This window comes from Phyllostomus hastatus, unplaced genomic scaffold (genome assembly GCF_019186645.2).
Source record: "Phyllostomus hastatus isolate PE091 unplaced genomic scaffold, TTU_PhHast_1.1 phas_scaffold_78, whole genome shotgun sequence".
Lineage (NCBI taxonomy): Eukaryota > Metazoa > Chordata > Mammalia > Chiroptera > Phyllostomidae > Phyllostomus > Phyllostomus hastatus.
Window position 1 is genome coordinate 44937733 of NW_025334041.1, and position 14420 is coordinate 44952152.

The 14420-nt window shown below is 38.4% G+C and overlaps 1 protein-coding gene across 2 annotated transcripts in view; it reads left to right on the plus strand.

Annotated features, from left to right (window-relative positions):
* ARMC10 (armadillo repeat containing 10) overlaps positions 1–14420 on the plus strand; it is a 29238-nt gene that overhangs the window by 1157 nt on the left and 13661 nt on the right. For both annotated transcript variants that reach the window (XM_045827439.1, XM_045827438.1), the window contains exons 2-3: positions 10647–10795; positions 13580–13714. In XM_045827439.1, the coding sequence (XP_045683395.1) occupies positions 10647–10795; positions 13580–13714 (284 nt within the window). The remainder of the gene's footprint in view (positions 1–10646; positions 10796–13579; positions 13715–14420) is intronic.

A 14420-nucleotide genomic window follows, 5' to 3' on the forward strand; every position in this document is an offset into this window, starting at 1 on the left:
TAGCACAAACATTCAACCAGATTGTTACACCCATCACAGGCAATCTGGTAATAGGATTGCAAAGACAAAGAATCCTTGCCCCTTTATGTACACAGGCAGATGTATCTCTATATATAAGTTCGCTGGTAGTTGGGGTGGCTATTTGTGTTGGCCTTTATCCAAAAGGAAAAGATTTCTCATTATCTTTATGACAAACAGGTGCCAACAAGGAGCCAGTGCCAAGCCTAAACTCAGAGACAAGGAGATCAGCTCCATCTGATCTCCCTTGATGATTAAGTTTTAAAATGATAATCGTAAACCCCCTAAGAAAGACTTTCTTGGATTGTAAAGTGGCAAGAAGCTTACTTAGCTTTTTAAAAGATGTATATTTATGTTCAAAGGAGAGATAAAGGAATTACAAGTTTGCTCAAGAAAATGCCCTGAGAAAAGAGTGTATGGGAGGTCTCTTTTTACACAAGACAAAAATCCATTTTTTTCAGATCTGCATTTATCCTTACTTACAAAGCCTAATTTGTAGTATTTGTGTCAGAGACATTTCTGTATAAGTAATTGGTCTGGTGGCCTGGACTCACATACCTTCTCACTTATACTAATAAAGAGTGACAGTCTTACTTTTAAACTTAATTAATTTTACTAGTTTCCAAAATCACCATTACCTTAGGTCAGGCAACTTATTAAATGTTGCTCAGGGTCCCTTCTTCCAGAAGCTACACCTTTATATTTGAAGTCTGGGAAATAACTATTTTGTAAGCATCATGTTTAGATTTTAGAGGATGATCTTTTTTAAATTGAGGTACAATTAACATATACATTCTTTAGTTTTAGATGTACAACAGCATGATGTCATATACTTACGGGTATATCTTGCAAAATGACCGCCACACATAGTTGTACATTTTTTCTTGGGATGACAACTTTTAAGACTTACTTCTTGTAGCAGTTTTCAAGTATATAATATGTTAACTAGAGTCACCAAGCTGTGTGTTACATCCCCATGACGTATTTCTCTTGTAACGGGAAATTGATGCCTTCACCTAGTTTATGAATGGGGCCACCACCACACCCTCCCACCACACTACCTCTGGCAACCACCAGTCTGTGCTCTGTATCTGAGTTTATTTGTTTTTAGATTCTACATGTAAATGAGAAAAAGTTTGGCCTCCTTCGTCTAGCTTATTTCACTTAGCATAATGTCCTCAAGATCAATCCCTGTTGTCATTTATGGCAGGATTTCTTTTTATGGCTGAATAATATTTCATACACACACACACACACACACACCACTTTTTCTTTAACCATCCATCAATGGGCACTCAGGTGATTTCCACATATGGTAAATCATGAACATGGGGGCACAGATATCTTTTCAAAGTAGTGATTTTGTTTTCTTTAGACAACACCCAGGATTATATAATAGTTTGATTTTTGATTTTTTGAGGATCCTCCATACAGTTTTCCATAGTTGCTGCACCAGTTTACATTCCCACCAACAATGCACAATTGTTCCCTTTTTTCCTACATCCTCACACTTCTTATCCTCATTACTTCTTATCTTTTTGTTGTCTCTTTGATGATAGACATTCTAACAAGTGTGACATGATAGCTCATTTTGGGTTTTTTAATCCGCACCTGAGGACATATTTCCCTTTTGCTTTTCAGAAAGAGAGAGAGGAAGGGAGAGAAAGAGAGAAATACTGATGTGAGATAGAAACGTCAATCAGCTGCCTTCTTGTTCGTGCCCCAACTGGGGAATCAAACTTACACAGTGTAGATATGTGCCCTGACCAGAAATTGAACCCACAACCTTTTGGTCCACGGGATGATGCTCCAATCAACTGAGCCACACCGGTCAGGGCCACATTGTGGTTTTGATGTGCATTTCCCTGGTGGACTCGTTGGCCATGTTTGTGTCTTTGGAAAAATATCTATTCAGATCTGCCCATTTCTTAATCAGATTGGTTTCATTTTCTGGCTGTTGAGTTGCAGGAGTTCTTTATATACGTTGGATATTAACCCCTTATCAGATAGATGATTTGCAAATATTCTCCCATTCCATAGGTTGCCTTTCATTTTGTTGATGATTTCCTTTGCTGTGCTGAAGCTTTGCACTTTGATGTAGGACCACTTGCTTATTTTCACTTTTGTTGTTTTTGTTTTTTTATGTCAAATTCAAAAAAATCATGCCAAGACCTATGTTAAGAAGCTTACTGCCCATGTTTTCTTCTAGGAGTTTTATGGTTTCAGGTCTTACTTTCAAGCCCTTAGTCCATTTTGAGTTGATTTTTGTGCATGGTGTAAGGTAGTCCAGTTTTATTCTTTGCATGTAAAGAATATCTACGTAAAGAATATCTATGTAAAGAATGTATGTAGCTGTCCAGTTTTCCCAACACAGTCCTTCCCCGTTGTACATTTCTGGCTCATTTGTCATAAATTAATTGATCGTGTATGTGTGAGTGTATGTCTGCAGTCTTTAAGGTTTTCTATATATTTATCTGCAAATAGTTAACAGTTTTACTTCTTTTCCAATTTGGATGCCTTTTATTCTCCTTTCCTAATTGCTTTGGCTAGGACTTCCAATACTGTGTTAAATAAAAGTTGTAAAAGTAGACATCCTTGTGTTGTTGCTGATCTTAGAGAAAAACCTACAGCTTTTCACTGTTTAGTGTGATGTTAGCTATGGGCTTGTCATATGTGCTCTTCATTATTTTGACATTCCCTCTACATTTATTATGTTTACATTCCTCTATACTTGTTTCTCCATCTATTGATCATATGATGTTTACCCTTTATTTTGTGAAGTGGGATATCACATGGACTGATTTACAGATGTTGAACCATCTTTGCATCCCCAGCATAAGTTTCAGTTGATCGTGTTGTGTAAACTTTTTAATGTACTGTTGAATTCAGTTTGGCTGTATTTTGTTGAGATTTTTGCATCTGATCATCAGAAATATTGGCCTGTGGATTTCTTCTCTTATGGCATCCTTGTGTGGTTTTGACATCAGGGTACTGTTGGCCTCATAAAATGAGTTTGGAAGAGTTTCCTCTCTCTTTGTTTCCATTTACTTCTGCTCTGGTCTTTATTTTATTCCTTCTGCTAATGTTCAGTTCATTTGCATGTTACAATTGAAGCCTGCTCCTTAGGTCATAGCTATTAAGATAAGCAAATAAGCCTCTTTCTGGGGGAAAAACCGATTTTCATCTGCTGTCTGGGCTAGGCCCTAGGTTAGCAGCAGTCTGCACAGTACCTTAACTATCTCTTAATTTGCTATAGCCTGTGGATCTTGTGGATGAAAGCCCCATTGGCTTTCAAAGCTGGATGTTTTGGGGGCCCATCTCTCAGGTGGGAGTCTTAAAAACTGAGGCACAGGATGCCTCAGTTAAAAACTGAGGCATCCAGTTCCTTCACTCCTCAGGGAAAACCTAGAAGGATGAATTTCCTCCCAGTTGTGGCAAGGATGGGTTTTATGGCCAGGTTTTGTCTCTGCTGGTTTTGATAGTTTTTTCTCATTCTCCCAGTGTGTAGGAATCCCTCAGTTTCTGGGTTTCTTTCAGAGGGCATTGTGCCCTGCGTGCTGTAGATTCAGTTTGTGGGAGAAGGTGAGCTCAGTATATTTCATAACACCATCTTGAACCAGAACCAGGTGATCTTTTCTTTGTCTTAAAATTCAAGAAATTTATAATTCTTACAACATCAAGACTGTTTGAGGGGATTGAGAACAATGGAAATAATCGCACTTCATTCAACAACCTAATATCAAAATCTGACAAGGATTATATAAAAAGACTATAAATCTGTCTCAATTATGAATAAAAATGTAAAAATGTTAAATAAAATATTACCAAATCAAATCCATCAAGGGATTAAAGTCATAATATACCAAGCCAAATGGGTATGTGAGGACTATTTATATTGGAAAATATATTAATGTAATTTATTGTAAATAAATTTATTGTAATTTATTGCATTAATATAGAGTAAAAGCAAAAATACATGATGACCCCATAATAAAAATTAATTAATTAAAAAATAATAAACTTCACTGCAAAAAAATAATAATACAGCATTTGAAAATTATCGTTTCTGATAAAAAATGCAGCAAGTTAGGAATAAATGGAAGGAAATGTTCTTAAATTGATGAAGAGTATTCATCAGAAGCCAAATCAAACATAATATTTAATAGTGAAACCTAGTAGCATCTTTACTAAATTCAAGAACAAGAAGAGGGCCCTGCTATCACAACTGCTTTTCAACACTGACCTGGAGTCATACCTTGATGAGACAAGAAAAAATGCATAAATACTAGAAGGAACACAATTATAATTAGTAAGTGACATAATGATTTATTTGGAAAAATCCAAAAGAATCAAATGAGTAACTTTTAGAAGCAGTGAGTTTAATAAAGAAACTTAAACGCAAAATAAATATTCTGAAATCAGTAGCTTCTTGTATATAAGCAATTACCAATTTAAAATTTTAGTTGACAAGATTTCATTTATGGTGGCAATAAAAACTTTAAAAACTAAGACTACCTCTAGCAAGAAGCCTATATGAAGGTAATTTTAAATGAAGGACATTAGGCTACACAAACAGTATATGTTCCTGGATGGAATGAGTTTGTACCATGACAGTTAATTTAAAATTCATCTTGCTGTAATGTTATTTGGTAGTCACTTTTCTTTCCTTTGAGAACTGTAATTTCCCCTCAGTTTACCCAAGGAAATGGTGAACCACTGAGTCCAAAATTCTTTCACTGTCTTACTGGCACGAAGCTAAGTGGAGAACCATCACACGTGTTTGCCTCACCTATGTTGTTACCAGTGGCAACACTGGTAGTTTGAAACCAGTGCTTCAGAATTGACCAGTGGAAAAGCTGGGTGTTTGGTGATCACCATCCTCTAAAGCAGGGGTGCCAAACTCATTTCCACTGGGGGCCACGTCAGCCTCGAAGTTGCCTTCAAAGGGCCGAATGTAATTTCAGCTCCTTAACAGTTAGGGAGTACTTACATTTATACAGTCCTAAAATTATTTCAGCCCTTCAAAGGCAACTGCAAGGCTTATGTGGCCCCCAGTAAAAATGAGTTTGACACCCCTGCTCTAAAGGGTTTAGAGTTTTAGATTCATTTCTTTCCTGAAAAAGTAATGCATGATTTTTATTTAAAAATTCAAGCAGAGAATATAGGATTATTTACAAAATTAAATGGGGCTCATCGTTATAATAGATTAAGAAGGATGGTGGTGGCATATGGGGCTGGGGGAGCCGTAATGGACCAGGAGTGAAAAGATCTATTCTAAGCCCTGGCTGGCGTAGCTCAGTGAATTGAGCGTGGGCTGTGAACCAAAGTGTCGCAGGTTCGATTCCCAGTCAGGGCAAATGCCTGGGTTGCAGGCCACAGCCCCCAGCAACTGCACATTGACGTTTCTCTCTCTCTCTCTTTCTCCCTCCCTTCCCTCTCTAAAAATAAATAAATAAATAAATAAATAAGTAATCTTAAAAAAAGAAAATTAATACAAAAAAATCTGATTCTAGAGCCAGTTTTTTATTAACCAGCTGTTTGTCCTATTCATAATAATAACTAAAATATTCCAGGCCTTCATGGTATTTGAGGCACAAAAATGCTTTGGGGCAGGGACTATTAACTCCCATTTAACAAATGAAGAAACTGAGGTATAGAGGGGTTAAGTCTCTCATCTGGTAAGTAGCTTAGCTGGAATTACAACTATACAGTCTAGCGCCTTAGTCTTGGCTTATTTTAAGCTACCACATTGTACCTCTTCCCTTCAAGTGAAATTCTATAATTTAACACTTTTCCCTGTAAAAATTTATTTAACCATTTATACATAATTTTATTTAACTATTTATACATAATTTGTTTAATATATCTGTAAAACTTTTTTATTAGGTTATCCAAAAAGTCTGGTTAGTTTTTTCCATAAAATAAAAGATACATTTTTCATTTTCACCAATAACTTTATTGATTGGGGTATTTTGATATGTTGGCTATCTCTTGCTATTAGCTTCTAGTGGACAGAGGCCAGGGGTGCAACTAAACATCTTCTAGTGCATAAGATGGCCCCACAGCAAAGAATTCTTTAGCCAGAATGTCAAGAGTACCAAGAAATTTCACAAACCACTTTTGACATGTTCCATCAGTCACAGCACCTTCTCCATACACTGCACAAATCTTTTTTTGAGTTTTTACCTTGAAGTAATAAAGCATAATATGCTGAGAATGTTGCGTATTTTCTTCAATCTTCAATATTAAAATGGTTACACAAAAACTCACCAATTTTAACAAGTTTTTTAATGAATTTTATTTATTTTTAGAGAGAGGGGAAGGGAGGAAGAGAGGGAGAGAAACATCAGTGTATGGTTGCCACTCTTCTGCCCCCTACTGGCAACCCAGGCCTGTAACCTGACTGGGAATCGAACCAGGGACCCTTTGGTTCACAGGCTGGCATTCGATCCACTGAGCCATACCAGTCAGGGCCAGTTTTGATAAGTTTTTATTTAAGTGCACGCCGATATGACAGCTGTCACAATTGAATCTAACAAAATTGTTTTGAGTGAAGTGAAAGACAACTAAGCACAACTAGAGCCATTGTATGGAAAAAACTAAGTGAATTTTTGGCCAACCCAATAAAAATGGCTTTGTGTGGAAATGTATAAGGAAAAAATAGGATTTTGAAATGTCTTGGAAGTATGGCTGAGTTAAATTTATTATATTTCTGTCACATGTATGTGTATAAAAATCACACAACTTCCGAGTTACATAGGAACCTTTGGAACCAGTTATAGTCTTAGATCAATGCTTTTATTTTAAGAGATGAGAAAATTGAGACTCAAGAAGAGGTTAAATGACTTGGCTACAGCGTTGTATTTTCATTTCTCTAGTCTCTGCTACTAACTCCTGTGTGACTTTAGGCAAATCCTTGAATGATCTTGGCTTTCAGTTTGTTTGTGTTAAAATTACAGGTTTGGATGAACCCTAAATTTTTTTCAGTTCTAGAAATCTGTGTTTTTGTCATTCTTTCACTCATCTTTTCAAGTATTCTTTGGGTTAAACCCTGTTTTATAAGGTGTAAATGAGTGGATCCAGGAGTAAAAGCAAGGCCCAGAGATCCTGATAATGAGACCTAGGAGTGAGAATCTGCTGGCTTAGCTTTCATATTTTCCTAACAGTTGATTTCTTTCTTATTTGGCATCTTCAGGACATCATATCACTTATTGGTTCCCATAATCTATATTTGTTCCTTCCCCTCATAGTTGTTGTGATTCTCCTTTAAGCAGTAGACTTAATTATTTTAATTACAGCAGTAATACATCTTGTTTACAGCAGTAAAACCTGTTCATTATTTGTTTAAAAGTCAGAAAGTACTCACTAGCACAGGGTAGAAAATAAAGTCATTTTTATTCCTAGCACTCAAAGATAACTATCTATAATAACTTGGTACATATTTTTTAAAAGAAAAGCACAGATGTAACATCGTACAGTCAGTACCTGGTTTGTATAACCTTCTCCCCTTCTCTACTCCCAGTAGTATGTTATGGACATATGCATTGTCTGACCTGTAATCACAGTGTTATAAAAAATGGTTTTCAGGATCTCCTGGGGGTGGCAAACAATGTTAGCCAGGAAGATGGAGTCTCAGACATGGCACTAGCTGTGGCTCTCTGAGGGGAGGGTTCAGAAAAGGAACAATGGCTTGCCTTTCTATCTGGGTGGAGGCTGTACCCCAGCTCTCTCCTTGATGCCAGACTCTTCACTTTCTCCCTGTATGTCACTGGTGCCTTTCAATCTGCTACCCTGGTGCTTGGGCTCAGGAATGGAGGCATAGGTAGACACACTGTGCCTCCTCACACAACCAAAATAAGGTCAGCAACAATTTAAAACTAAGATAACAACCAGATCTGACAGAAAATTGAACTGTATGGAAGTTGGACAACCAAGGAGTTAAAATACACACATTCATCCAGACTGGTGGGAAGGGTGGAGTTGGGCAGCTGGGCGGAGAGGGTTCATGGCACAAAAAGCAATGTGTAAGAAGTAATGCATCCCAGGTGCTTAAGGCATCCCGAGCACACAGGCGGCTGGCAGACCCAGTGAGGCAGCAACTGTGAAGCGAGGCACTGCGCACAAGGCGCCTGACTCTCTGGGCCACATTCCTGCCCAGATAAACCAGGTGAAATTGGGCAGAGAGACAGACTGAGCAACCCAGGGTCTCAGCACCGGGAAATAGAACCTCGGGACACTGATTGAAAACACCTGTGGGGGTTGAGGCACAGAGAGACTCCCAGCCTCACAGGAGAGTGGGTTGGAGAGACCTGCAGGGTCCTAGAATGTACACAAGCCCACCTACACGGGAATTAGTGCCAGAAAGGCCTAGTTAGCTCGGGAGAAACGGTGGAAGGGACTGAAATCTGATGGAGAGAGGAGCAAGGGCCATTGTTTCCTCTCAGACCCTGCCTCACATACAACGTCACAACACAGAGACTGGGTTGCCCCTCCCTGGTGAACACCTAAGGCTCTGCCCCTCATACATAACAGGTGCACCGCCCCCCCTCAAAAAAAAACAACTCAAACTGAAGTACAAACCAGAGCGCCAGAGCCAATATTTTTAAGCAACCAAGAGATAGCCAGCCTATCACATGCACAGTTCAAAGCACTGGTGATCAGGATGCTCACTGAACTGGTTGATTTTGGTTGCAAATTAGATGAACAAATGAAGGCTATGATAAGAGAAATGAAGGAAAATGCACAGGGAACTAATAGTGATGGAAAGAAAGCTGGGACTCAAAACAATAGAGTGGACCAGAAGGAAGAAAGAAACAACCAAACAGAAAAGAATGGAGAAATAAGAATTTAAAAAAATGAGGAGACGCTTAGGAACCTCCAGGACATCTTTAAATGTTCCAACATCCGAATTATAGGGGTACCAGAAGGAGAAGAGGAAGAGCAACAGGCAGAAAAGTTATCTGAACAAATAATAAAGGAGAACTTCCCCAATCTGGCAAAGGAAATAGACTTCCAAGAAATCCAGGAAGCTCAGTGAGTCCCAAAGAAGTTGGACCCAAGGAGGAACACACCAAGGCACATCATAATTACATTAGCTAAGGTAAAAATGAAGGAGAGAATCTTAGAAGCAGCAAGAGATAAGGAGACAGTCACCTACAAAGGAGTTCCCATCAGACTGTCAGCTGATTTCTCAAGGGAGACCTTGCAGGCAAGAAGGGGCTGGAAAGAAGTATTCCAAGTCATGAAGGGCAAGGACCTACATCCCAGATTGCTCTATCCAGCAAAGCTTTCATTTAGAATGGAAGGGCAGATAAAGTGCTTCTCAGATAAGGTCTAGTTAAAGGAGTTCATCATCACCAAGCCTTTATTTTATGAAATGTTAAAGGGACTTATCTAAGAAAAAGAAGATTAAAAAAAACATGTATAGTAAAATGATGGTAAATTCACAATTATTAACAACCACACCTAAAACAAAAACAGTAAGAAACTTAGCACACAACTAGAACAGGAACAGAACCACAGAAATGGAGATCACATGGAGGGTTATCAACAAGGGAGTGGGAAGAGGAGAGAGGGGGAAAAGGTACAGAGAATAAGTAGCATAGATGGTAGGTAGAAAATAGATGGGGGAGGGCAAGAATAGTAGAAGCTAAAGAAATTATGACACATGGACATGAACTAAAGGGGGGGAATTTGGGTGGTAGAGGGTGAGCAGGATGGGGGGGAGTGAAGGGGTGCAAATGAGGCAACTATAATAGCATAATCAATAAAATATATTTAAAAATGGTTTTCATTTTTCTTGTGATGATTCCTGCAAAGAGAATTTTTTTACACATTAGAGCTACAAATTCTAAAAAGTCACTAAGCAGATCTGGCATTTGACTTCCAGGATTCACTCAGAATGACAGCTTTTCTCTTGTAGCTCCCCTAGCAGGACAGGATTGTTCCCTAGCATCGCAGTCTCCAGTTCCTTGTTCATATATAGCAAACAAAAATGCTGCACCACAGACTCGATTGGGTTACTCCCCTAACCTTTTCTCCTGCCGGAGGTACTCTGAAAATTGTGATCAGAAAAGGTCTGCTTAAATACAAATCCCACTCCCATAGGCAAGTGTGTCATTGGATGTGTGTACCTAATTTTTAAAAGAAACAGAAAATGCAGCTGCCATTAGGGTGTGTATTACTTGCATGTACTGTCTTACCGAAATACCAAGTGATTAATTTCTTAATGTCTGTAAGCCTGTTTCCCACCTGTAAATTGAGAATTGTAGTAGTATCTTCTTCCCAGGGTTCCTTGAGGATTAAATGAGATAAAGCACATAAAGTACTTAACACCGTGCCTGGTATCAGGGCATTCAGTGCTGTTTTTAAAATTTTTTTTAAAGATTTTATTTATTTATTTTTAGAAAGGGAAGGGAGGGAGAAAGAGAGAGAGAAACATCAATGTGTGGTTGCTGGGGGCCATGGCCCGCAACCCAGGCATGTACCCTGACTGGGAATCGAACCTGCGACACTTTGGTTCACAGCCCGCACTCAATCCACTGAGCTATGCCAGCCAGGTGTTTTTAAAATTTTTTATATCTCATGCTGCTTGTAGGTGAACTTTAAATAATATTCTTCTTATGCAGAAGACTTAACCAATGGTTCATATGATGATGTCCTAACTGCTGAACAACTTCAGAAACTCCTTTATCTGCTTGAGTCAACTGAGGATCCTATAATTCTTGAAAGAGCTTTGGTCACTCTGGGTAACAATGCAGCCTTTTCAACTAACCAGGTAAGTATCCCAGTGCCAACAACAGGCTCCTCTCATTCTTACACACCAGCAGTAATTGTGACCCTGAGCAGTAACCTCCCTGAGCCTCAATATCCTTATCTATACAATGTGGCTACTTACACCTATGACAGAAGGTTTGTTTTCTTGGGAAAAGATCAACTTAATAGGTTTCTAGATCCCTATGAAGTTGGTCACAGGTATCACATTCATAATAAGTTTAACATTGCATGGCCTTTTTAATTATTTGAAACTCAGCAGAACATTTAAGTACATGCTTTACAGTGTAATAACTCTTAACGTGGATGGTTCTAGTACAGGTGGTCCCCAATCTCTCTGACAACCACTAACGAATGAAAACAGCTTCTACAAGTAGAGACCTGACACCAAGACTAAATAAAGAGCTTAATTGGAATGCTTTTGTCTCTGCCCCCACCCCATCCAATGGAAAAAGAGTAGAAAATTTTTTATTATTTTCAGCTAATGCCCTTTGTTAACATGGTCATGAATGCAAAATTAATTTGAATTTATACTTTATTTCAGTCCAGTTTTCTCTAGTATGGCAAGATTTACTGTAAAGCTCTAGTGATTTTTAATGAAATATAAAGAATATTTGTGTATTGCTCACATTCTTTCAGTTGCAAGTGACAGAAATTGGCTTAAATTATTCTGAACCAGAAAGGGGAAATATTGAGCTCAGTTAACTTGGACATCCAAGAATAGCACTGCTTTCAGACACAAGTGAACACAGTTCAAGGCTATGGAAAGTGTTGTCAGAGCTCTCTTTATCTTCTGTCTTTGCTTTACCCCTGCTTCCTTTTGTGTATTGGTCTTTGTCTCTCTGGCCACAGAGAAGTTTTCTTCATAGAGATGGAAGCAAAGCAACTGGCCTCTGAAGCATTCCTGTAGCTCATAATCCAGAAAGTTGAGTTGTCATGCTAAGATCAAGTGCCCACTCTTTGGGTCAGTTGCGGGGTCAAAGCACCATGGACGATGGTTAGCAAGGCCTGGCTCACATGAGCTTCCTATGGCCAGACAGCAGGGATGGATGTGAACACAGCTGACGAGCAGTCTCGCCAAGGACAATATCAGATAGCAGAGGTGCCATCTCTGCCCCAGTGGAAAAAGGAGTGCCAAGCAAACAAAAACAAAAGAATAATCTGTTAGCATGCCTCTATTGGGGTATTTCTGATGCTGTAGTTTTACATCCTTTTGAAACAAATTGTACTCACAGTGAGTCAATAGCCCCTGGTGAGTAAGCAGTTTCTTGGGTAATGGAAGTTAGTGCCCCTTATCATTCATTATAGTGCCTTGATCTGCTTTAGCAGTACAGTAGGAAGAAAAGAAAAGGGGGAAAAAAAGCCTGTTTTCTAGTAATCACAAGTCTTTGGGAAGAACCTGAACCTGCAATTGCAGGGAGAAAGGTTTTTTTCTTGCTCAGTGCCATGTCTCATTAACAGTAGAGTAAGGGCATTGGGCTGTTGGAAAAATGACAGTAATCATTTTTAGCCTTTTTCCTGAAACAATTGAGGTAATTTTGTCTTTCAGTGCCAGGGCCAAAGTCACATAGTATCTATCATAGTGTTGCAACTGATCGTGAGAAATTTCCAAGTTACTTCTCCTTTGAAAACTTGGAAACCTTTTTTCAAACTCCAGTTCTACAAGATGTTACCAGTTGTTTCTCCCATGCCCTCCCTGTTGAGGAACGGCCCTCTTTGTGTGTACAGTTCGTAGAGATAGTTGAGTCTTGACCAGTGCAGGGTTAGGAGTGCCAACCTCCACACAGTTGAAAATCTGCAAATAACTTTTGACACTCCCAAAACTTTACTACCTATAGCCTACCATTGGCCAGAAGCCTTATTACCAATAACACCAACAGTCAATTAACACATATTTTGTGATACATGTATCAAATACATGTATCTTAGAATAAGGTAAGCTAGAGAAAAGAAAATGTCATTAAGAGAATAATAAGGGAGAGAAAATGCATTAACAGTATTTATTGGAAAAAATCTAAGTATAAGTGTACTTGTGCATTTTAAACCCCTGTTCCTCAGGATTCATCTGTACTGCATTCAGCACTCACCTCAGGGAGCTTCCCAGTGCATATGAACATTAATGCATCACAATAAGGAAACTGTTCATTCTTGTTATACCCAGAGTTTCTCACACTTAATCATAAAACCTCCCCCCTTTTTTAAATGGAATATCCATAACATCTTGGGGGATTAGTATTCCAAAGAATACATTTTAGCAAAACACTGCTTCAGTATTCTAAATCAGGGTTCCCTGACCCCCAGGAAGCAGACCAGTACCGTCTGTGGCCTGTTAGGAAGGAACCATGCTGCGGAGGGAAGCTCCTCTGAGCTCCACCTCCTGTCTGTCTGCTGCCCCCCTCACCGGCCATGGAAAAACCAGTCCCTGGTGCCCAAAAAGTTGAGGACTGCTGCTCTAAATCCTAATATTTTTATAAATTTGCCTGTATAGAGAAGTCATATAATTTATTTCAAAGCAAAATAATTTTTTAATAAATTGCTTTGAGATCACTACAGTAGCTATGCAAATCTCTATATCACCATGCTGTTGTTTAAGTAATTACATATTTTAATTTATTTTCAATTGATTTTTTTACCTGTAATATTATTGACGGTAAAATTTTTAAAATAGGAATTATAGATGGTATATGGAAAAGATATTTGCAAAGAGTCATTAATTTTATTCCTGTCTGTGGATGTAAAGAGTAGGGAATGCATATTGAATTTATGGTCCTGTTTTTTTCCATCTTAGGTCATTATTCGTGAATTGGGTGGTATTCCAATTGTTGGAAGAAAAATCAACGATCCCAACTACAGTATTAAAGAGAAGGCTTTAAATGCACTGAGTAACCTGAGTGTAAATGTTGAAAATCAAATCAAGATAAAGGTAAGCTATCTGAAATCACAAATGTGTAAGGTTTTCTATAAATGAAGGAGAAAGTAACAAAAAGATCAGTAATGAAATTTTAATAGACTCTCCTTTATAACTTTATGGCCAAGAATTACCCTGTTTTCCCCAGCTTTATTGAGATATAATTATCATAAAACATTGTGTGAGTGCAAGGTATACAGAGTGATGATTGGGTACATGTATGTATTTCAAAATGATTACCACCACAGTGTTAGCTAACACCTCTATCATCTCATGTAATTACCTTTTATTTTCCTCCCTATGGTTAGAACATTTAAAATCTCTTTTAGCAACTTTCAAGTATACAATACAGTATATAAACTATAGTCGCCCTGCTGTATATTGGATCTGTTCATCTTACAACCAAAAGCATGTACCCTTTGACCAACATCTTGTCATTTCCCACAACCCCCAGCTCCTGGCAACCACCATGCTGCTCTGTTTCTATGAATTAGGCTTTATAGATGCTGTGTATACATGAGATCCTTCGGTATTTGTCTTTCTCTGTGTGGCTTATTTCACTTAGTATAATGTCCCTAATGTCCATCTACTTTGTTGCAAATGGCAGGATTTCCTTCTCTGTAATGGCTGGATAATATTCCATTGTGTATATCACATCTTCTTTATCCATCTATCAGTGCACATTTAGGTTGTTTCCATGTCTTAGCTATTGTGAGTAGTG